The sequence below is a fragment of the Aethalodelphis obliquidens genome, unplaced genomic scaffold (genome assembly GCF_003676395.1).
Source record: "Aethalodelphis obliquidens isolate GAN/ISIS:26980383/991018 unplaced genomic scaffold, ASM367639v1 scaffold5, whole genome shotgun sequence".
Taxonomy (NCBI): Eukaryota; Metazoa; Chordata; class Mammalia; order Artiodactyla; family Delphinidae; genus Aethalodelphis; species Aethalodelphis obliquidens.
In genome coordinates, this window is record NW_020837949.1 from 23,416,536 (window position 1) to 23,438,133 (window position 21,598).

Below are 21,598 nucleotides of genomic sequence, written 5' to 3' on the forward strand. Positions count from 1 at the left end.
ATGTGTTAGCATACGGTATTTGTTTTTCTCTTTCTGGCTTACTTGACTCTGTATGACAGACTCTATGTCCATCCACCTCACTACAAATAACTCAATTTCATTTCTTTTTATGGCTGAATAATATTCCATTGTATATATGTGCCACATCTTCTTTATCCATTCATCTGTTGACGGACACTTAGGTTGCTTCCATGTCCTGGCTATTGTAAATAGAGCTGCAATGAACATTGTGGTACATGACTCTTTTTGAATTATGGTTTTCTCAGGGTATATGCCCAGTAGTGGGATTGCTGGGTCGTATGGTAGTCCCATTTTTAGTTTTTCAAGGAACCTCCATACTGTTCTCCATAGTAGCTGTATCAGTTTACATTCCCACCAACAGTGCAAGAGGGTTCCCTTTTCTCCACACCCTCTCCAGCATTTATTGTTTGTAGATTTTTTGATGATGGCCATTCTGACTGGTGTGAGGTGATATGTCATTGTAGTTTTGATTTGCATTTCTATAATGATTAGCATTCACAGCTTTTAAACAGTCTCTCGCAGTCCTCATTTAGGTTGCCAATGACATTTTTTGAAAGGATGAAATATTCTGGACACAGAACCAAATCATTATTAGTTGTTCTTTCCTTTGTTTCACCATTTCCCCCATCAGGTTCCAAATTTTAACAAAAATTATCCTAACCCATCTCCCTTCTTTCCCACCCCATCCCTCCCACCCCAAATAATACACCAGTAATAGCCAAAAACTACATATATGCTACGCTGTAAAAATGCAGAGTTAACACTATTGGGAAGAAGGCTGTGGGTTGTGGAGATGCTCTTTTGAAGAGCTACAGTATCTTTTGCTCTCCCACATCCCATTCTGCAAGTTTTGTCCTTCATAGAAGGCCCTTAGCTTTTCTCAGCAAAGTTCAGAATGGGTTGCCTTGAAACACTGACCCTTCTTCCCCTCCACTGGGATGGGTGTGCAAACCAGCATGGAGTGACTTTAAAGCACTTGGGCTGCTGTAGGGCACAGAAACTATACTGGCTCTTCAAAGGACATCTTCTCAAGCCACCTCTATGGTGTCAAGACAAGTAGAACTCCTTTCCCCACTTGAAACCCACAGTCAGATGTGACAGGGGCTGGTACTCAAGAGAGTTAATTCTTGTCATCTTTTTTGTCATCATCCTCCGAGGGGTAGGAATGCCACATCAGCCTTCCCTCATAGAAGGATATGACAACCTGTGGGCACTTGACATTGGCTTCCTTGGCAGGGACCAGGTCAACCTCCTCAGAGTTTTTCCATTTCATCAGAAACATGAGTTCTCCACTGGAGTCTGTAGCTCCAATAATCCACTGCGGTTCCAAACCCTGGGCAAAGCCTCATGCCTTTTCTGACTCTTCTTTTCTTCTTTGGTTCGCTCTCCTCCCCCTTATCTTCCGAATCAGAATCAGCTTTGCGCTTGCCTCCCTCTGATTTATCTGTCTCGTGTGCTGTTTTCTGTGATGCAGGAACTCGGCAATGAGGTCGGGGCGATCCAGGTTTTCTTCTGGCTCCCATGTGTCGTCCTCATCTGAGAACCCCTTCCACTTTAGGAGATACTCCACTTTGCCCTTTCCCTCTCGATGGTCGAGAACTTTTCCCACCACATATTCTTCTTCCTCTTCTTCTAGCACCTCCTCCACTTTCTTCTTGTTTTGTTTTTTCCCCATAGTGCCCGCCAGCTTTCTGGTATAAAGGGTGACGCTGCTCAGAGCAGCGCCCACGAGCCCAAGGGAAATCTGTTCTGCGCTCCAGGCGCGTCTTGTCGGGCCGGTCGTGGGAGTGGCGACCGGTAAAGCAACAAGACGGTTGACTGTGGTTGAGCCCCTCACTGAAGCGCGTACTGCAGGCCCCGGCCAACGGCCCTCCTTTCTTTTTTTTTTTTTTTTGATTAATGTCTGTCTACCCCCACGAGACTGTATACCCCATGAGGGTAGGGGTCCCATCTTTTTTTAGCTCACCAATTTTATCCTTAGTGCCTGGCACATAGTAGGAGCTCAGTAAATATTTTTTTGAAAGAATGTGTATGATATGTGCCTATTTGTACTTTAGTAGCTATAATTTGTCTGCGAAGTGTTAAAGGCAGAGTTGTAGTTATCTGTTATAGTGTGACAGATATGTCATATTCTCTGAGAACATGAGAATTGTCCGAATGATGTACGTGACGTACTTGTGTTGATGTGTATTCTGGCTGTGTTTTATGCACGTAATCTGGGAGTCTGTGGTGGCACTTCACAAAATATTTATTAAACATCCATTATATGTTAGATCCTGGGTTAGGGCCAGAGTAAAACCAACTTCTCCGGCCTGCCCTGCTGAGTTTGGTATCGATCTCCAGGAGGTTAGATTGTAAGCAGTGTAGGAAATAGCGAAGCCAAATTTCTTTACAGCGGCGGGGGCGGTACTTGGAGTAGGGGTGGAACCCTGCTCAAGAAGCTCCGCCCCCTGGCGTCACGATTTTTTGCTTCCGGGATGTTTTTCCCCCTTCTACCACGTTTTCCTCCGGACTCTTTTGAGTGAAGAGCACTTCCGGAGTCTCCCGGCAACTTGGCGTGGTCCTCTGACTAAAACCTGTCACTTGACTCGCGTGCGCGAAGCCGCGCGCTTCTGTTTCTCGGCCTTATGGCCGGGCTGACCCTGTTTGTGGGCCGCCTCCCGCCCTCGGCCCGCAGCGAGCAGCTGGAGGAGCTGTTCAGTCAGGTGGGGCCGGTGAAGCAGTGCTTCGTGGTGACTGAGAAAGGTAGGGGGAGGGGCGGTCGAGGACAAAGTTGGGGTTCCTGGGAGCCGGATGGGGGCGAGGACACCCAAATTTAAGCGACCCGTATAATCCTTTACCTGCCCCATAGTGAAAGGACTTAGAAGTTGAATTTCTTTTCTAAACGGATTCTGCTTTAGGTGAATCCATACGGGCCGTTTCTGAAAGTCAAATCAGTCCCTTAAGTTTATGTAGCGCTTTCCGTTTATTATGCGCGCTCATACATAAGATCTTATTTGGTAGTAAATAACTAACTTTTAATAGAACACCAGTAAGGCTTATTGAGAATCAACTGATTGCCACGTGCGGTGCTTGAGTTCTACGTGTTATCTCATTTAATTTCCCCATCGGTCTTGTTGGGTGGAGACTTAACTCCATTTTACAGACGAGGAATCTAGGGCTTAGGGAAATTTAGTAATTTCAGCTTAAGTTCATACAGCTAGTAAGTAGTGGATTCAGAATTTGATCACCAGACCGGGAGCTCTTAACCAGTGTGTTATTCATTCACCCAGTTATTTATTCCGTAACTTTAATTGAATGTGTATTTTGTGCCAGGCAACTATTGTAGGTCCTGGGGATACAGCAGTGCACAGAACCAAACCAAAAACCTTGCTCTTGTGTTCCAGATGGGGAAGACAGCCAATAAGCACATAAGCAAAATATGTAGTGATAGTGGTGATAAATGTTGAGGAGAAAAATAAGGCAGAGAAAAAGGATAGGGAGTCTCTGTAGATGTGTGTGTGTGTGTGTGGTGGTGGGGAAGCTGTAGAGGGGTGAGAGGTAGCCAGGGAAAGCCTTTCTGATGTGAGAGAGTGAACATGTGTTTCTCAGTGGGAGGAGCAGCCTAGGCAGAGGAAGCTAAAGGATACTGAAGAGGAGTGTGTGTAGTATATTGGAGGAATAGTGACGAAACCAGGGTGACTGGAATGCCGTGAGTGAAGGGAAGAGAATTAGCAGATGCGATCTGGTGCTACCAGATCATGTAGGACCTTACAGGCGGTTGCAAGGACTTTGGCTTTTACTCTGAGATATGAAGCCACCGGTTTTGAGCAGGGAGCAGTAGATATGATATGGCTTGCATTTTGGAAGTTTCTCTCAGGCTGCTGTGTTGAGAATAGGCTGCTAAGAATAGGACAGAAGCGGGGAGACCAGTTATTAGGCTCTTGTGGTAATCCAGGTGAGAGAGAGGTCATGGTGTTGGACCAGCTGTTGTAGCTGTGAAGGTGGTAAAAAGTGATTGCAATATGGATATTTTTGAGAGTAGAGCTGAAAGAATTTGCTGATGGATCAGATGTGGGGTATGAGAAAAAAAAGAGTGTCGAGGAGTCAAGTCTGACTCCAAGGGTTTTGGCTTGAGCCGCAGGAGATATTTATTGACTTGTGGAATACTGCCATATGCTTTGCATTCTGTTTGATGATTATGGCATCGCTATGAAGGAGGGTTAGCATGTATTAGACTGAGGAAGAATTGTAAGTGTTTTAATTGTAGAAGCATTTCTTACTCTTACCTGGACTGTGTCAAGGGGCACCTGATGTTGCCCAGAACATAAATTTAGCTTCGTTCCAAGTCATCAGTGTGTCTCTGTAGGTGGCTACCTCCTTGTCTTTCAGGAGAGCAACTGGAGGGAAGCAACATCCTGTGTACCTCTCTTTCCCCCCGTGGTGTCCAAGTATGTGATGAGTAGGCAGGCTAATAGTGTGCTAATAATCACTCTGTCCTTATCTTCTATTTTGTTAGTAACAGAAATTAGAGTTAGGATTGTCGACATGGCTCTGATTGCTATACAAACCATAGCAGCTGCCTGGTTCTTTGTCATTTTAAGTATAGATATGGGCGAATGAGAGAATGAGAACGAGTGCTGTATAGCAGTGTTTCTTAAACTGCAGATCATCGTCCATTAGTGGGTCTTGAGTGGGTCATGATTAGAGAGATTTTTTTTAATGAAATAGGAGTATATCTATACATGGTAAAGGAGAAGTTTTCATAAAACTTTTTTTTTTCAGTTTTGTAAAAAACTGCATCCTGGATCCACTATAAGTTACGTTTGTTACTGTGGGTTATCAAAACAATTGAGAAACGCTGCTCAACAGTGGTTGGTTGTGTTCCGGGGAGGAACAGGCCTTTGAATGGGAATTCTCCTTTTGGGTCCTCAGAATATAGGCTACATGTAACCTTACCTGTTGCTTGTGTATGTAGTCTACATCTTTAACAGAAGCTGCTATTCCCTTTTTAAGAAAAAACGTGCTTTTCTGTCCAGGCAGCCAGATGTACTGAATGTTGTACTTAGTGGGATAGGAGGGAGGGGGTGTGGGGTGAGGTCTCACCAGTAGTGGTGACCTGGACATGCCACTTAACCTCTTTAATATGGGAATAATTTCACAGGATTGTCGTAAAGATTCAAGTAAATGTGTGAGAGTGCTTTGTGCAGACATAAACAACGCATGGTGTGTTTGTGAGCAACACCCTTCTGTTTTGTCACTGAACTCCTTCACCTTTCAGCTGCTTCGTTTTTGGTTGTACTGATCAGGAAGGGCCCTGGTTTTTCTTGTTCTTGTTTTCTGAAAGGTGAGTGGGCAGGCTTTTGTGAGAAGGAGTTTCAAGAGAAAAAGAGATCACCAGATCATAGTATGCTTTCCTAGTGCCAAGTGTCAGCTTTAACCAGTTTACGTGGATCAGCGTCCTGTGTTAGAGGGCTTGTACCCAGAAGCAGATTGGGGTGTAGTTGTAAAAGGAGAGCGTGTGAGCTCTGTTTCTTCTTTGGGTAGTAAGCAGACTACTTGGTCTGTCCTTTTCTTTTTTGATGCAGTAAATTACTTAAGATTTTACTACACAAAAATATTAAACTGAAAAAAAAATACCAAAAAGGGCAAAGGTGGGTTACAGTTGATAATTGCAACTGTTTGTCTTAAATGATTCGTTTGGAAAAAAGCGATGATGATATTGACTTTTCCCTTCTTGGTGTGTTCTGACAAAATGAGATAAGAGGTTTACAGCCGCTTTAGAAAGGTTTAATTTGATATTGATTTCTAGGGCTTGGTAATAATTGTAATAGTGTCTGCAGGCTTCTGAAGTAATGCTTATTGTTTGAGGTTCTTTTTTCAGGGCCCCTGGCGTTCATTGCTGATCTGTTCTGTGGAGCGGTGGCTGAATTATTTCTTTGTAATTTTTGAAGCTACCATACTTACCTTTCCTACCTTCTCTGGTGATGTTTTGTTCTGTTTGACGTTGAGTTCTTCTTCGGGGGTGTAATGCATATCATGGGTCCTCCATATTCTTGAAATTATCAGGAAAGAAGGAAGAGAGGGAGCTAACAGCAAAGACACCACATTAGAAGAGGAAGCCTAACAATTTCTGAACAAAGAGGGGACAGGGGCCACTCATGCTAACCTTGTCTCTTTCTCTTTTGAGAATTTTGGCAGACTGGCTGGCCTGGCTGTATATTTGCTAGTTTAGGGCTGTGAGAATTTACTGGTTTAGGGATCTTGGCTTACTGTTAATCCCCCCTCCCCCCGTCCCCATACTGTTCCAGGGAGTAAGGCATGTCGAGGCTTCGGCTATGTCACTTTTTCTATGCTGGAAGATGTTCAGAGGGCCCTCAAGGAGATTACCACCTTCGAAGGCTGCAAGATCACCGTGACTGTTGCCAAGAAAAAACTGAGAAATAAGTCCAAGGAAAAGGGGAAAACTGGTGAGTTTCTAGTAGCTGAAGGGAGTTTTCCCCCAGGATAGAGGGGGCGATGGATTGGCTCTGGGAGTAGTGTCTAGGCCTAAAAGCTTCCTGAATTTCCTCTTGATGTCCAAAATTATCCAGTGTATTTTGTTACTAGTTTTAGTCTTTTGTTTACTTCTGAGTCTGGAAAACCTGGTGTCCCTGGGCATTGCCATACTTAACCCTGTGTTAAATGCCATCTGTTGCTAGTAGCTTCTTTCCTGTGATGTTCGGGTCCGAGGGGATCACAGATTTACTTCATTGCCATTTATTTTTTAGAAAATTCAAAGTCCCCAAAGAAGGAGCTGCAGCCTAAAAAAGCCAAAGTGGCAGATAAGAAAGCCAGATTAATTATTCGGAACCTGAGCTTTAAGGTAAGAGACAGAGAAAACTAACAGTGAGTGTTCTGAAAGCTGTTGGAGCCAAGGCATGCTCATTGGTCAAACTTCTCACCAGGATGGTATAATTGGGCTTAATTCCTTCTGGGAACGAACTTTAGCCTTGTTGAATTCCGAAAATGGGCCTGTATAAACAAAAACTTATTAAGGACAGAGACTGTGAAGATGCCTTGGGGAAACTACTGCTGAGAAAGGGAGGGAAGGAAAAGCTCTCTGATATCTGTCCTTTTTGCCTGTATAGGTACAAAGCAAAATGTCGTCTATTTTGAAATGTTTGGTGTCCTAGTCTCAAAATTTAAAAAGGAGTGCAAATATTCAAGCTCTTCCTAATGAACTAATTGAATAGTTGATGTTTTGTGTTCATTTGCTGTGATAATATCTCTTTTTCTTTCTTCACTTTTGGCTTCAGTGTTCAGAAGATGACTTGAAGACAGTATTTGCTCAGTTTGGAGCTGTCCTGGAAGTAAACATCCCTAGGAAACCAGGTACTGACAAACCTTTATTTTGTGTGGATTAGATTAAGGTTATTTTACATAATGGTCTTTTTCTGTATCACCTTTGAACTAAGCAGAGACACAAGGTTCGGGTCATACTCTGTGAGCCCCAGATGATATGATATGTGTAAAGTATCAGGCACAGTGCTTGACGAATAACAGTGTTTAGTCCCCTTACGGTATTGCTAGTTAGATCAGAACTACTTTTAGAAGACAAGTTACAGTTTGAGAAAATGCATTGCTCTCCCCAAGCCTGTGTCAGGGTAACCTCAGCAGGATATAGGCTTGTGCTTTGGGCAAGGGGCTGACCGGTTGATAGGATTTGGGTCTTCTTGCCAGTCCAGGTTGCTGTAACATCCTTCTTAGTGTCTGTTGGTTCCCTACCTGCTACCTCTAACTTCTTTGTTGTGTTTGCACACAGATGGAAAGATGCGTGGTTTTGCTTTTGTTCAGTTCAAAAACCTCCTAGAAGCAGGAAAGGCTCTCAAAAGCATGAACATGAAAGAGATAAAAGGTGAGTTTTCTGTGCCCATACCATTGACTCAGATATTTCTGGTGTTTAGGCAAATTAGCACAGTAACCCACTTTCTACATTTTCAAAAGGTGTTTGCCTTGTTGAGAGTCTCATTGCTAATATTGAAGCTTGTTTTGGTGAAATATTCCTAGTACTTGATCTTAGGTAAAGGACCCATGCTGTCCTTCTCTTTTCTTTTTTTGGTGATGAGTGTCCTTTTAAATCCCTAATGAAAAACTGTCCCTGACTGTTAGAGGCAGGTTGCTGTCTAGAGGATGTGGGATTAGCAGGTTCCTCCCTCTTGGTTATGATCACTATTCAGCATCTGTGGGCTTTTTTTTTTAATTATAAATTTATTTATTTATTATTTATTTATTTGGCTGCATTGGGTTTTCCTTGCGGCGAGCGGGGGCTACTCTTTGTTGTGGTGCGTGGGCTCTAGGTGCACAAGCTTCAGTAGTTGTGGCTCACGGGCTCTAGAGCACAGGCTCAGTGCTTGTGGCGCACGGGCTTAGTTGCTCCGTGGCATGTGGGATATTCCCGGACCAGGGATCGAACCTGTGTCCCCTGCATTAGCAGGTGGATTCTTTTTTTTTTTTTTTTTTTTTTGCGGTACGCGGGCCTCCCACTGCTGTGGCCTCTCCCGTTGCGGAGCAACAGGCTCCGGACGCGCAGGCTCAGAGGCCATGGCTCACGGGCCCAGCCGCTCCGCGGCATGTGGGATCCTCCCGGACCGGGGCACGAACCCGCGTCCCCCGCATCGGCAGGCTGACTCCCAACCACTGCGCCACCAGGGAAGCCCTAGCAGGTGGATTCTTAACCACTGCGCCACCAGGGACGTCCACCTGTGGGCTTTTAAACTGACTTTGACGTTACTCTAGGCATTGATTTACCAGGTACAGTGCCTAAAGGAGGGATTGGCTTGGAGACTTCCTAACTTCTGAGTGATGCGCAGTTATTCCAGAATGTCTATTTTCCCTCTTGTTAGTATAACTGGAAACTTGGTCTAACTGGAAACACTGTTCTGATTCTTACTCTATCTTGTTCTAGGTGTAGTGGCTGTGTAGAAAGGCAAAACTTCTGTTCATTGATAAAAAGGTTAAGGGTTAAAAGAATAGACACCTACCAGGAGTTTTATTTTAGGACCAACAGTCTCTGAATCCGCAGTTTCTTCATCTCCTTTGGTTCCATTACTGTCTTTGACGAATAGGAAGTCATTTATAGGAAATAGGAATGTTAAAGAGAAGGCCTTTCTGATGCTACTTTTCTGTCTGACAGGGCGGACAGTGGCTGTGGATTGGGCTGTGGCAAAGGATAAATATAAAAATACTCAGTCTGCCTCTGTCGCAGGTAAGATGCAGTGGTGTTGGGTAGGAGGGGTTTTATGTCCTGTTTGTCAGTCTGTATTGTACCATCTGGTGATCTGGTCCCAAAACAGGATCTTTTGAATATAAGCCCACTCCTTGATGTGGATGTGAAGAGTGGGGCTCAAGTTCATTGTCCCTACTACTTGCTGTACTTTCCCAGCTTTCGTAATAGGGAGTGATGGAACATTAAAAATAGGGAAACTTAGAACTTGATTTTTATTTAGAAAACAATTGGCTTTTAAGCCACCAGGAGCTCAGAGAACAGAACTCACAGAGATTAAATTTCATGGCTGGGCTCCAGAGCATGCATTGTGCTGGCCATGGTGCACAATGATAGGCTGTTTGCAGAGGCTCAGTTGCTGAGCCACGTTAACCTTAAGGCTTCTGATGAATGGGACAGCCTCCGAGGGAATCTCAGTGATGAGGGGTTTTTGTTGTTTGTTTTTGTGCTTTTTTTTTTCCCATACTTTTTCCTATTATGTACAGTAAGAAAAATATATGAGCTTCTGTAAAACCAAAGGAACCGGGAACTTGGGGTATTAGTTACTCTTGTTTAAATAACCTTGTTTTGGATACTAAATGAATTTCTAACTTTCTTTACCAACTATGTATGTAGGTGAGAAGAAGAGGCCTGAACCTAAATGTCAGGAATTAGGTCAAGAGAATGGCAGGGAAGAAGAGGATATGGAGGAGGAGGAGAATGATGGTGGTTATGATGATGAGGAAGATGATGAAGAAGAGGAGGAGGACGAGGAGAATAGAGAGTCGAAGCTGACCAAGCCTGTGCAAATTCAGAAGAGGTAAGTGGCTCAGTGTGTCCTGAGACAACAGAGGAAGGTTCAGGGTTGTCCGTGAGAGGAAAATGATATCTTTCCCTGCCCCCGTCATTGCAGAATTGACATGTGCAGTGAACTTGGAGAGGCAGGCCCCTCTCTCATCCCAGAACCTTAGTTCTGATCTGTGCCATTGCAGAGCAGTCAAGAGGGCAGCACCTGCAGAAAGCAGTGAAGAGGAGCATTCTGATGACAACAGCGACCTGGAGGAAAGAGACAGGATCGATGGTGGAGAGGACCTGGGTCAGAGTGATACCAACACTGAAGAGCAAGAGGAGGAAGGTTTGCCTTAAATTTAAAATAAGTCACCGAGAAATGTGCATCAGTTCAGCTCAATCCTCTTTTTAAATAGGACCCTAAGGTGTCCTGTCAAATTTATGTTTAAATGCTGAAAATGAAACCTTTATATTCCTTTTTTTTTCTTTAATAAATTTATTTATTCATTTATTTATTTATGGCTGCGTTGGGTCTTCGTCGCTGCAGGTGGGTTTTCTCTAGTTGCCGTGAGCGGGGGCTACTCTTCGTTGCGGTGCGCAGGCTTCTCATTGCGGTGGCTTCTCTTGTGGAGCCCGGGCTCTAGGCGCACAGGCTTCAGTAGTTGTGGCACGTGGGCTCAGGAGTTGTGGCTTGCGGGCTCTAGAGCTCAGGCTCAGTAGTTGTGGCACACGGGCTTAGTTGCTTCGCGGCAGGTGGAATCTTCCCGGGTCAGGGCTCGAATCCGGGACCCCTGCATTGGCAGGCGAATTCTTAACCACTACTCCACCAGGGAAGCCCCTATATTCCTTTGTTTTAAAGGTTTTTTTTTTTTTTTTTTAATGAGTTTGGAATAGTGTTTGAGGATTAAGATTCTTAGGGAATTTAAAACCTAGCTTAATGCTGAGGCACTGCCTCTGTCTCTCTCAATTACCCAAATTGAATGAATAACTGGATAAACAGGATATTGCATCCTACCACCAAAATGGGTTCTATTTAATTAATTTAATTTATTTACTTCTGTACTAAAATTACATTTTATTAAATGTAACAAACTCAGGAAGGGAAACACTTGTATTTTTCCATCCATGCTGTTGTCTGTAAACAACAGATAATACGGAGTAGGTTTGAAAGCCCAAAGATGGTGTTTTTTTTCCCCTCATTGATTAGAGGTATTATTTTAAGCGTGTCTGCAGTGTTAGCAACCCTAGAACATCAGCTTAGTATATTCTACTCAGAATCAGAGGTACTTGAATCACTGGCACCTTCCAGGATGAAGACTGACAATAACAATAAAATAATCCATTATGATAGTAACAAACTACTGAACTCAGAATTTCTTATCTGGAAAAGCTCAGTTCTTTTAAGCAGTCTTTTCTGCCTTTTATCATGGGCTTAGGAGTCAAATCATGTGGGTTCAAGTCCTGGCTTTTTCATTTTTAATTGTCTGGTTCTGGTGAAGTCCTTGCCTCTAGTTTCCATATTACTTCATCTGTGATTGGATGTTAGAGGTCCCCATCTCCTGACATTGCGGAGAGTACCTTCCCAACAGTATTAGTTGCCTTTGTTGCTACTAATCTTATTTGTATGTGCCCCCCCTCCCCCCACCCCCTCCACCAACAATCTTCTAAAAAATGTGTGAGTCTCATTAAGTTAGATGTAACTTGGCTGCTGATAAAATCTTCTGCCTTTAGTGGTCACTGGGAGGGAGGCGGAGGCAGTCTGAGCATTCCACTACTCCATTCAGTTGAGCAAATCAAGTCTCCTTTCCTCATCATTCACTTAAAAAGAAACATTTATTGAACACCTACTAATGTTAAACTTTGGGCTGAACAGAAAAAAGAAATCCTTGTTCTCTAGGAGCTTTTGATCTGGTTCCACTACTTTCAGTCACAAAGGATTGGCAAGAAAACAAGCAAAGACCAACAAAAACACTTCTGCACTTTCATCAGAGTTTTTTAAAAATGTAGATGAACCAATTTGGACCTGATGAATGAACACTTCTGTGCACATCCTTCCCATGTTGTATGTAAATGCCCATGTGTTTGCTCTTTGGAAAGGTTGGAATAGATGCTTCGTGTGACAGTGATATTTAAACCTGTCATGAGAGAAAAATGTACTTCTTTTTTTTTTTTACTATTACTACACCTTCGTTTATTCAGACAACAAATATTCAGAGTGCCTGCAGTGCTAGACACTGGGTGAACAGGAGTTAAAAGAAAATAAAATGCCACATTTCCTAGAGATCACAATAATAGCTTGTTTGGCAGAGGGTTTCAAATCCTGTCTCTGCTCCTTTCTTAAGGTATGACTTTGGGGCAAGTTACTTAACCTCTTTATACCTCGGTTTCTTCATCTATAAAATGGAGATAATAACCACATAGGGTTGTTGTGAAGATTAAATTATTTGTGTGACTAATGCCTTGTACTACTAGTATTATCATTGTTACTGTTCTGTGGCAGTGGTGGAGTATAAACAACAATTTTGAACTGAAATGGGGATAAAGGACCTCCTGGGGCATTTTGTAAAACTGTAACCAAACCATATTGCTACTTTTATCAAGAAGGTTGGGTTTAAACTCAACTAGTTTATTGAGGGAGGCAGGTCATTACAGAATGAGGAGCAGTCAGTAAGTGGTCCTTTAGTTTGTCTGGGTGGAGGTTTTTATTCACTTATCAGGTCTCCCTTCTCCCTTTTCTGTAAGTCTGGCATGTTGATTTGACCATATGAGAAATCTGAGGAAATAAGCCTTTTCTGTGAGGAGAGAATAGTAGACACCTTAGAAGCAAAGAAGCTTTTATTCTGAAGGAACTGAGAGACCTTGCATTCTACAACCAGATTCAGCTATCTCTTACCATTCTTTCACTTGAAAAAATTATAAGACTGATGGATAATAATGAGAGAAAATTAATTAAGAATACAGTACAAAAAATATAAATAGTGCAGAAGGGTATAATATAGAAATTTATGTAAGATCTTAATTTATGTAAGATCTTCAAAAGTTCCTCACCAGTCCTCCCAATAGTCCCCCAAAGTAATCTCTGTTATTTCTTTTGTATCCTTCCAGAAATTTTCCGTGTATATATAAGCATATATGTCTATTCTTTTTTTTTTTTTGTGGTACGCGGGCCTCTCGCTGTTGTGGCCTCTCTTGTTGCGGAGCACAGGCTCCGGACGCGCAGGCTCAGCGGCCATGGCTCACGGGCCCAGCCGCTCCGCGGCATGTGGGATCTTCCCGGACGGGGGCACGAACCCACGTCCCCTGCATTGGCAGGCGGACTCGCAACCACTGCGCCACCAGGGAAGCCCCTATGTCTATTCTTAAAATCAATGAGTCTCCCTTAAACCCAAATCCGCAGCCACTTAGGGCCCCTCCCCAGAGACAACCAGTGTTTCTTGTGTATCTAAGGATAGTTAATGCTTTTATAAGCAAAAACATGAATGTATATGCACTTACGTAGAATATAATGTATATTTGTGTATGCGAATGTAGATATGTATTTTTTCTCCTCAAATGTTTACATTTTGTATTTCCAGAAAGTTTACACTGTCACAACAGTATATGGGAATCTCTCTTTTTCCCCACACCCTTACCACAATGGATTTCATCTGTCGTTTTTGTTGTTTGCCAATCTGTTGGTGATAAATAGTATCTCATTTCTTGTGCCGTGTTTTTCTTTAATTATGAGTGCATTTGAGCATCTTCATATATTTTAGTTGCATATCCTTTGTTCATTTTTAATTGGAGTTCTTAATTTATGTAAGATCTTTATATATTTAAAAGCCTTTGTTGTAAGGCTTATACTAGTCTTTTTCAGTTTGTTGTTTTTCTTTTTACTTTGGATATACAAGTCTCGAAAAAGAAGAAGAAGAAGAGGAAATTACCCTCTGATGTGAATGAAGGGAAAACTGTCTTTATCAGGTATGACTTTCTATCTTGAGAACTGCTGTTTGTGTTGCCTTCATAGGTTTCTTTTCTTCCCTTCTTCCTCCCTCCCTTCTTTCCTTTCTTCGTTCGTCTTCTTTTTGCACTAATTCTGTTAGCTAGGCCAAAAAGTTAGATGTATCGAAGACCATTAGCACATCTGCCTAGGAACATAGCACACAATGAGAAATGTGTAGGAGAATCAGAACTATACACAGAAGATAAATAGCAGGGGTCTTTATATCTTGTCCTCATTTAGATTTCATTCTTTGTAATTGGGGTGGGATCATTTGGAACAAATCAGTTTTTCAACTATTAGAACCATCTTGCTTCTGGCCTTTGTTTTAGGGTGAGTGCTGGGGAGGGGTGATACCACTTATCCCAAACGAATTCTCTCTTCATGCTTAACTTAATCTTCTACAGTCATGTCCAGAGTATAGTGAGGCATCCCATCTGTTTCCTGGAAAACTGAGGGAGGGAGATAGGTGGGTGTTGTATCATGTTGCCATTGCTGTTTTAGTCCTACTGACTGCAGTAGGTTGGTGTTTTCAGGAGGTTGGGATATCTTCGGCATACCTCAAGCATGCCTTCTCATCCTTTCTTAAGTACCATTGTGCTAGGGCCATTTGGGTCTTATTTTAAAGATGTCTATTTTATTCTCTTGTATAGTCTTTTAAGATTGTTTTCATTATACAAGTAATTTATGTTTATTGTGGGAAATATAGGAAATGAATAAGCAAAAAGTTAACCTTATCACTGCTTGGGGAACACCCACACACATGTTCATAACATCATAAATATTTACAAAGATGATTTTAGCCTATACATGCTGTGCTGTAGCCCATTTTCTTTCTTTCTTTCTTTTTTTTTAATTTTTTAATTTATTTTTTTTATATAGCAGGTTCTTATTAGTTATCCATTTTATACATATTAGTGTATATATGTCCCATTCTTTCTTTATAGCATGTCTTTCCATGTTTTTTTTAATGTGTTATTTGTAATTTCCATATAATTTTGTATTTGTAGAGGATTCTGTGTAACAGGAAAGAAGGAATGTCACACTTAGAAGCCTGTGACCTCAATACCAAGGATACCATTCCTTATACATCTTTTAATTAAAAAAGAACTTAGGAAAGTAAAGGATGGAAGAGAGAAAACTATGTCCACGATGAGGCAAATTAGAAGAAATAATGTAGCTAGGATATGTCTTATTCCAGAACATCTCTTTTATCTTGGTTATTCCATAAGATAGAGCTGTTTATGGGGTTGTTAACTAGCATAAGAGAAGTAAAATTGTAGATATTTATTTGGGACTGTTTTTCTTACCCCTGAAAGGCTGTGCATAGCTGGGAAAAGAGGAATCTTTACACTGTGTTGAAATTTAGTAGAACAAAATCTCCTTCCAACATTTTCTAATCCCATCGAGAGAAATAGTAGGTTTTTTTTTTTTTTGCGCTTAGCTAGTAAACTTTACCATGTTTGGTTTTGAGTTATTATTTTGAAGGATTTTCTGACTTCTGTAAAATTTTAACTGAAACCTGGATTTCATAGGAGTACAGAGGAGACATTGAGAGACATTTGACTTTTCATTAGCTGTCTGTGAGTCTTTTGGTTGTAGTAAGGGAAACTAAGTTTGGCCAGTTTAAGTGAAAAGGCTGCTATGTTGGATGAACATTAGGGTGGCTCACGGAATAAAAGTTGTCAAAGAGCAGACCTCAAGAAGGGGATGAAAATCTGGGTGGTTCTGGGACCCTGGCTGCAGAAGGCTATGTGGTCTTTTTTCTGAAGACGCCCATCCTTTTTTCTATCCCTCGTTAAGGTATAACATGTATTCTGTAAAGTGTGTTTAATGTAAGTGTACAATCAGTGACATTTTTCATGTATATAACCATCTATATACATATACCTTTATACATGGATATATGTATATCCGTGTAACCATCACTCTGATCAAGATACAGAACATTTTCAGCTCCCCATAAGCTTCCCTCAAGTGGGACACTGCTGTTTTGAAGTGAATCTGTATCCAAAACTTCTGGTCTTTGTATATGTCTGTTCACGTTTTATATTCCTGGGAAGGAGAATTTGATTAACAGGAAGGTCAGTCGGTTACAGCCTATAGGCAGAGTCATACACTGGAGGCCTGGCTAGTGGGAGCCACCCCCTGGTGCTGTCCCTGGGAAGGGTGGTTATGAGCAAGAGAACCACTCCAGTTGATGTCTAACTTACTCACCTTGTACTGGAACGTAGGATCTCACTTTTGTAATTGACCTTTCTTGTGACCTGATTGTCCTCCATAGAAACCTGTCCTTCGACTCAGAGGAAGAAGACCTTGGAGAGCTCCTCCAGCAGTTTGGAGATCTTAAATACGTCCGCATTGTCTTGCATCCAGACACAGAGCATTCTAAAGGTATTTGCTGTCAGCTGGTCAGGCCCAAAAGGGTTGAGACCACTGCCATGGGCACTGACTAGGTTACATGAGAGCATAGCGTGTGCCACCCTGAGGGGTCCACCATTATCCAGGTTTCTGTGATCCATAGAAGCACCAAGGACATTCTGAGGTTGTCTTCCATGTTGTCAAGCTCAGCATCTGTAATGGTGCTGCCGGCCATAATTTTGTCTCAGCTTTTTAAGCTCTTGCTTATTTACTTTAGGGTAATGAATTTCATTTGTTGTTCTTTGAATTTCAGATGTGATAGCATCTCATGGGTATTAATCATTCCACATTGCTTGAAATTGCTGGGATATTTTTCAGTTGCTTTTGTTAGAGATGGAAGCTGACAGAAACTTTGTTGCAGTGGCAACAGTCAGAAGGAAAACTATGTAGCAGGAGTGCTGCCTTAGTTTTTTTTTTTCCCCCCTAAAGCTATTTCTTTTGAGCTTAAAGGTTGACCGCTCCTCATTCTAATATACTGTTGTTAGGTAAGCACCTTTTCAACCCGTTCATAATCTTTGATTTTATCAACTGCAGTCGTTCTACTAAAGCAGTGAATTCTTAATTCATTCTGGTTCTTGATTCCTTTGAGATCTAGCAAAATCTCTGAACCCTGTCCTCAGAAAAATGCCATTTCTGAGTGTTTTGGGGCTCTCTGGAGCCTACCTATGGATTAATTGCCTCCATTCTGAATCTTCTTATTTTCCAGTTTGATGAAACTTGATCATTTTTGGTTTTTACTCAGCTATGAAAGATGTAAATGAGGTAGTATAATGGAAAGAAAACTGAACTGCTTCCTGGAGATGAGGGATCTAATCCCAGCTAAACCATAGACTGGCTGGGTGATTTTTGGCAATCATTTAACCACTGTGGGCTTCAGTTTCTTATCTGTAACACGAGTGGGTTCAACTAATCAGTTAACGTGCGTTCAGCTCTGATATTCAATTGTGCTTCTTGGACCTTCTCCATTTCTAGTATATTTTTCTGAAAATGGGCAACTAGGATTGCATAAAATGTTACAAGTACTGTAGGATATTGCTTGACTTTGATGATCTCTTTTGTCTCTTTCTGGGTGCAGTAGTGTATTGGGTTGACATTTTCAGAACGGAGTCTGTAGTTGACTTGCTCAGTCTCTTTCTTGGTCTGTTAATGTTAGCTGAGAGTTAATGGTCTTAATAGGCATAGTTTCCATTATTTTTTTTTCATAATGCATTGTCTTTCCTGAGCTCATATTAAAATTTTCTGGCACTTTTTCTGCCTCCTCACACAACCTCCTCCTATACCTCATTCCTGTCAGTATGCTGTTTCACTGCCTGGAAGGGCTAAGTATTGTCTGAAGACTTTTAGGAAGGTGGTAGGATTTAACCCAGTAGTTACCCTGGAAATTCCAATGGTAAAATTCTTACCCATTCAGAGAGAAGAACTCATCCTATTTTCTTCATATTGGACAAACAGGCTAATCTGCCTGTTAGAAACATTTTCCCCCCCCATATTTTTTTCTTTATTACTTGTTTCTTCCTATTGAGTATCTACTAATGCTGAACATTATGGTAGGTGCTACAAATGTAGAAATAGCCAAGAAACATGGCCCCTCTTCCAGAGACCTTCAGGTCTTTTGGGGAAGATGCCACCTGACCAGTGCTGTAATAGAGATGAGAGTGGAGGACCGGCGGGGGTTGGTGGGGGGCACTTGGCTCTGCCTGGAGGAAGCAGGGAAGACCTCACTAGATGGCGACCCTTGGGTTGGCCTGCCACAGGTGTCCTTTCAGTTAGTCTGCTGCCATTCATTCTTAGAGGGGCAAAAGATCAGTGCTCCAGTAGCTCCAGGAAATATGGCATTATTTTCATATATGAGGGAATAATTAAAGTTTAAAGGAATACTAACAAAATATTATGGAACTTAATTTTTTTGTGTGTGTGTTTACTGTAAGGTGAACTTTTTTTTTTACATAAGCTGCTTTTTATCAAGAGCAGAAAATTAGGATGGGTTGATTGGCCCTGCCTCTAACCAGTGAAAGGTGTGGAAATTCTACAGCATGAGTCGAGTTGAATTCATGAAAACAAAACAAAACAAAAAAGAGTTGAGCTCACGGCTTTCTGGTTCACAACTGTATTCATGGGGTAGAGGCCAGGGACTTTTACTCTAAGAGCTAGATCTGTCCTTATATAATGCCTCCCAGTGACTGTGATGACAGTGAGATCTGTAATTTAATTTCAGGGTTAAGTGGTTGCTGCCTCATTTTTTTAGTCCTCTGATAGGCACACAGAGAGTGATACTGAATTAAATGTTAGGCTGGAATTTCTCTAGATTTCTTGTGGATATTTCTTATTAAGGAGTGGAATGGTGAGACTAAAGTTTCTAAGAAGCCTTAGAAAAGGTGAAGGAAGTAATAATAAAAGTTCATTGTGAGCAAGTGTGCTATCTTACCTGTCTTTGAACCCCCAGTGCCTGACACAGTGCTTCTTAGTTAAGTCTCATAGTACTAAACAAGAGGATGCTCCTACCCCTCCACTTTGTGTCAGGCTGCCACCATTTGTGTTGCTGTCTTTGGATTCCTGGTGGGCCATGAGTGTCTGGGATCTACTTAGTTTTTTCTCTCTGTGCAGGTTGTGCATTTGCCCAGTTCATGACTCAAGAAGCGGCTCAGAAATGCCTTGAAGTTGCTTCTCCAGAGACCGAGGTAAGGAAGACATTTCCTTTACTCTGTAACTTAGGCAGTAGTGGCTCCCAGGGGCAACATCTGTTGTTGGCACAAAGCCTTATTATTATTATCGTCAGTGGTATAATAATAATAAAGCGAACACTTGTTGAGCACGTAGTGTGTGTTAGGCACGGAGCTTTACATGCATCACTTTACTTAATCCTCACATCAGCCCTGTAGGTGTGTATAAGGTAAGTACAATCATTCTTACTTTACAGGTGAGGAAACAGGTATAATAATCTATTTACGGTTCACTCTCTGTATGTCAGTCTCTATCCTAGGCTGATGACATGAAACACTGGGACAAGAAGGGATTAAGGCCATCTGTGAAGTGGAGTAAATGTTTGAGAGAGAAAGTGTGGGTGATTGAGAATTTTTCTGTGATTTCTATAACCAAGTATAAATTGTTTTGAGATAAGTTACTCTGTATTGCCGTTGTCTCTTAAATTCTCCTGAGTAGAGTTAATACTACCATTTCATTAGCTTTCTTTAGAATACTAAAAATTTGCCAGTTTACAGATCATTTTCCTCAATTTGGGCCTACTTTGGGACTAATCAGCTCCCTTAAAACAAACGAACATGTGGCCTTTGCACAGCTGTGCTAGATACTGTTAGGCTCAGTGATCTACTTGCAACCAGCTGGGCTAAAACATCCTGGGGGTTGGGTTCCACAGTATAATTGGGGTTTGCTGTTTTCCCTTTCCTTGGTGTTCCTTGTCAGGTGCTTAGTTTCTACTCGTCATGAATTTTAAGAGAGGTTGCAATCTGTTACAGAGTGGTGGGCTTAAACTGGATGGCCGGCAGCTTAAGATTGACTTGGCAGTGACCCGTGATGAGGCTGCAAAGCTCCGGACAAAGAAGGTGAAGAAGCCGACTGGGACCCGGAACCTCTATCTGGCCCGAGAAGGCTGTGAGTGGTGGCAGGGAGATGGGAACCAGGCTTCTGAGTAGCTGGCCCTTGCTGTGACAGTGACCTGGCAATAGTATGTTTGGGGCATGTTTCAAATTAAAAACCCTATGTCCTCTTTAACAGTGATATATTGTTAATCCACTTTAGTAGATGTGGCTTTCTGTTAGGAAGGCTTCACCCAGTTCATGGATTAACGAGTCCCGTTCTCCTTTCTGCCTGCTTGCCTTTAGACCTTTTCGTCAGAGGATTAGCAGGGCAAAGAGGGAGGAAAAACTCAAATTACCTTTGCCTTTTGTCATCATTCTTGATAGGTTTTCTGAAGAAGTTGAAAATTATGACGAAAATTACTCTTTTGGATTACTCATGGGTTTTAAATATGCACTGAGTACCTTTCCCTTAATGTGAGAAAGATAATCAGGAATTAGCTTTAATTAAGACAAAAGAGAATCCTTTCCTCTAGGTCACACAATATTGCCACCTGCTGCACAGCTGCACAGCCTGGACTAGCAAATGGGAGACCATTAACCTTTGAGACTAGGCCCTGTGTTACGACGTAGCTGTTTTCTAGGTTGGCTTATCTCACTGCTTAGTAATGGCTCCCAAATACATGCGCATTGAAATTCCAAGGACAGGTTATAGGTAGAGCATTTTTGCATTCTAGATGCCTAAAATATACTTATTTCCAGAATTTCCTCTAGGCCTTGCCATCTGACTTTGGGCATGTACATGAAACTCTTTGAGGGAAAGGAAGGAGAGGAACAAAATCACAAAATGTTCAGAGTTTTAGTCTTTGAGAGCAGCTCATAGACAAGAACTTAGCCCTGTAGCCTATTTCTGGACCTACCCAGATGCCACTATGTCCTGGCCAGCATAGTCCTCTGGGCCCTGTACAGAGAGCTTGCATCATTCAAATCACATTCCTCTTATTGCTCAGTGAAAATTCCCTTGCTGATGTCTTGGCCTTTTTCCCTCTTTCTGCAGTGATTCGTGCTGGGACGAAGGCTGCAGAGGGTGTGAGTGCTGCTGATATGGCCAAAAGAGAACGAGTGAGTAGATTAGGCACCAGTCTTCATGTTCTGCATGACTTAATAAAATCCATAAATAATAATAATTGAATGCTAGAGATGCTCATCAAAGAGCCAAGCAAGTATCGGTCACAGGTGCTGCTTACACTGTTGTTAGAAAACAAGCACACAGGTGAAACAGCAACTAAGCCAGCATTATACATAATATCATGTCAGCATTATATGCCATTATAGGAACTGGGTCTTATTCTTTATTTTCCTAATGCTCAGCAGTAAACGTTTGCCACATAGTTTGCTTCTGGATCACGGAGTAGATCCCTAGAGGCTTGGGCTGTAGATAATTAGGTGTCAGTATAAATGCAGAATAACATAAGAAAGGAAGGTCAGGGTGGCTAGAGTTAGTAGGGAAGGAGGTGTAGATATGGGTCTTGGAAGGGAGAGTTAAGATGTCTGTTTTGATGGGGGGAGGGTGGTGTCTCCAGTAGGAAGACTCTATGTTATGGGATTTCCACTGATAACTGATGCTATTGA

General features: G+C 42.0%; 1 protein-coding gene and 1 pseudogene across 1 annotated transcript in view; one reads left to right on the plus strand and one right to left on the minus strand.

The window, feature by feature from the left end:
• Positions 1–487: 487 nt before the first annotated feature.
• On the minus strand, positions 488–2,121 carry LOC113617813 (chromobox protein homolog 1 pseudogene; annotated as a pseudogene).
• A 467-nt stretch (positions 2,122–2,588) lies between these two features.
• The window catches only part of RBM28 (RNA binding motif protein 28), a 31,303-nt gene continuing 12,293 nt past the window's right edge, over positions 2,589–21,598 (plus strand). The window contains exons 1-13 of the mRNA XM_027102039.1: positions 2,589–2,766; positions 6,312–6,470; positions 6,771–6,865; positions 7,299–7,374; positions 7,805–7,897; positions 9,176–9,247; positions 9,881–10,064; positions 10,237–10,379; positions 13,924–13,993; positions 16,297–16,406; positions 19,038–19,111; positions 19,907–20,042; positions 21,024–21,088. Coding sequence (XP_026957840.1) covers positions 2,649–2,766; positions 6,312–6,470; positions 6,771–6,865; positions 7,299–7,374; positions 7,805–7,897; positions 9,176–9,247; positions 9,881–10,064; positions 10,237–10,379; positions 13,924–13,993; positions 16,297–16,406; positions 19,038–19,111; positions 19,907–20,042; positions 21,024–21,088 — 1,395 coding nt within the window. The 5' untranslated portion in view covers positions 2,589–2,648. The remainder of the gene's footprint in view (positions 2,767–6,311; positions 6,471–6,770; positions 6,866–7,298; positions 7,375–7,804; positions 7,898–9,175; positions 9,248–9,880; positions 10,065–10,236; positions 10,380–13,923; positions 13,994–16,296; positions 16,407–19,037; positions 19,112–19,906; positions 20,043–21,023; positions 21,089–21,598) is intronic.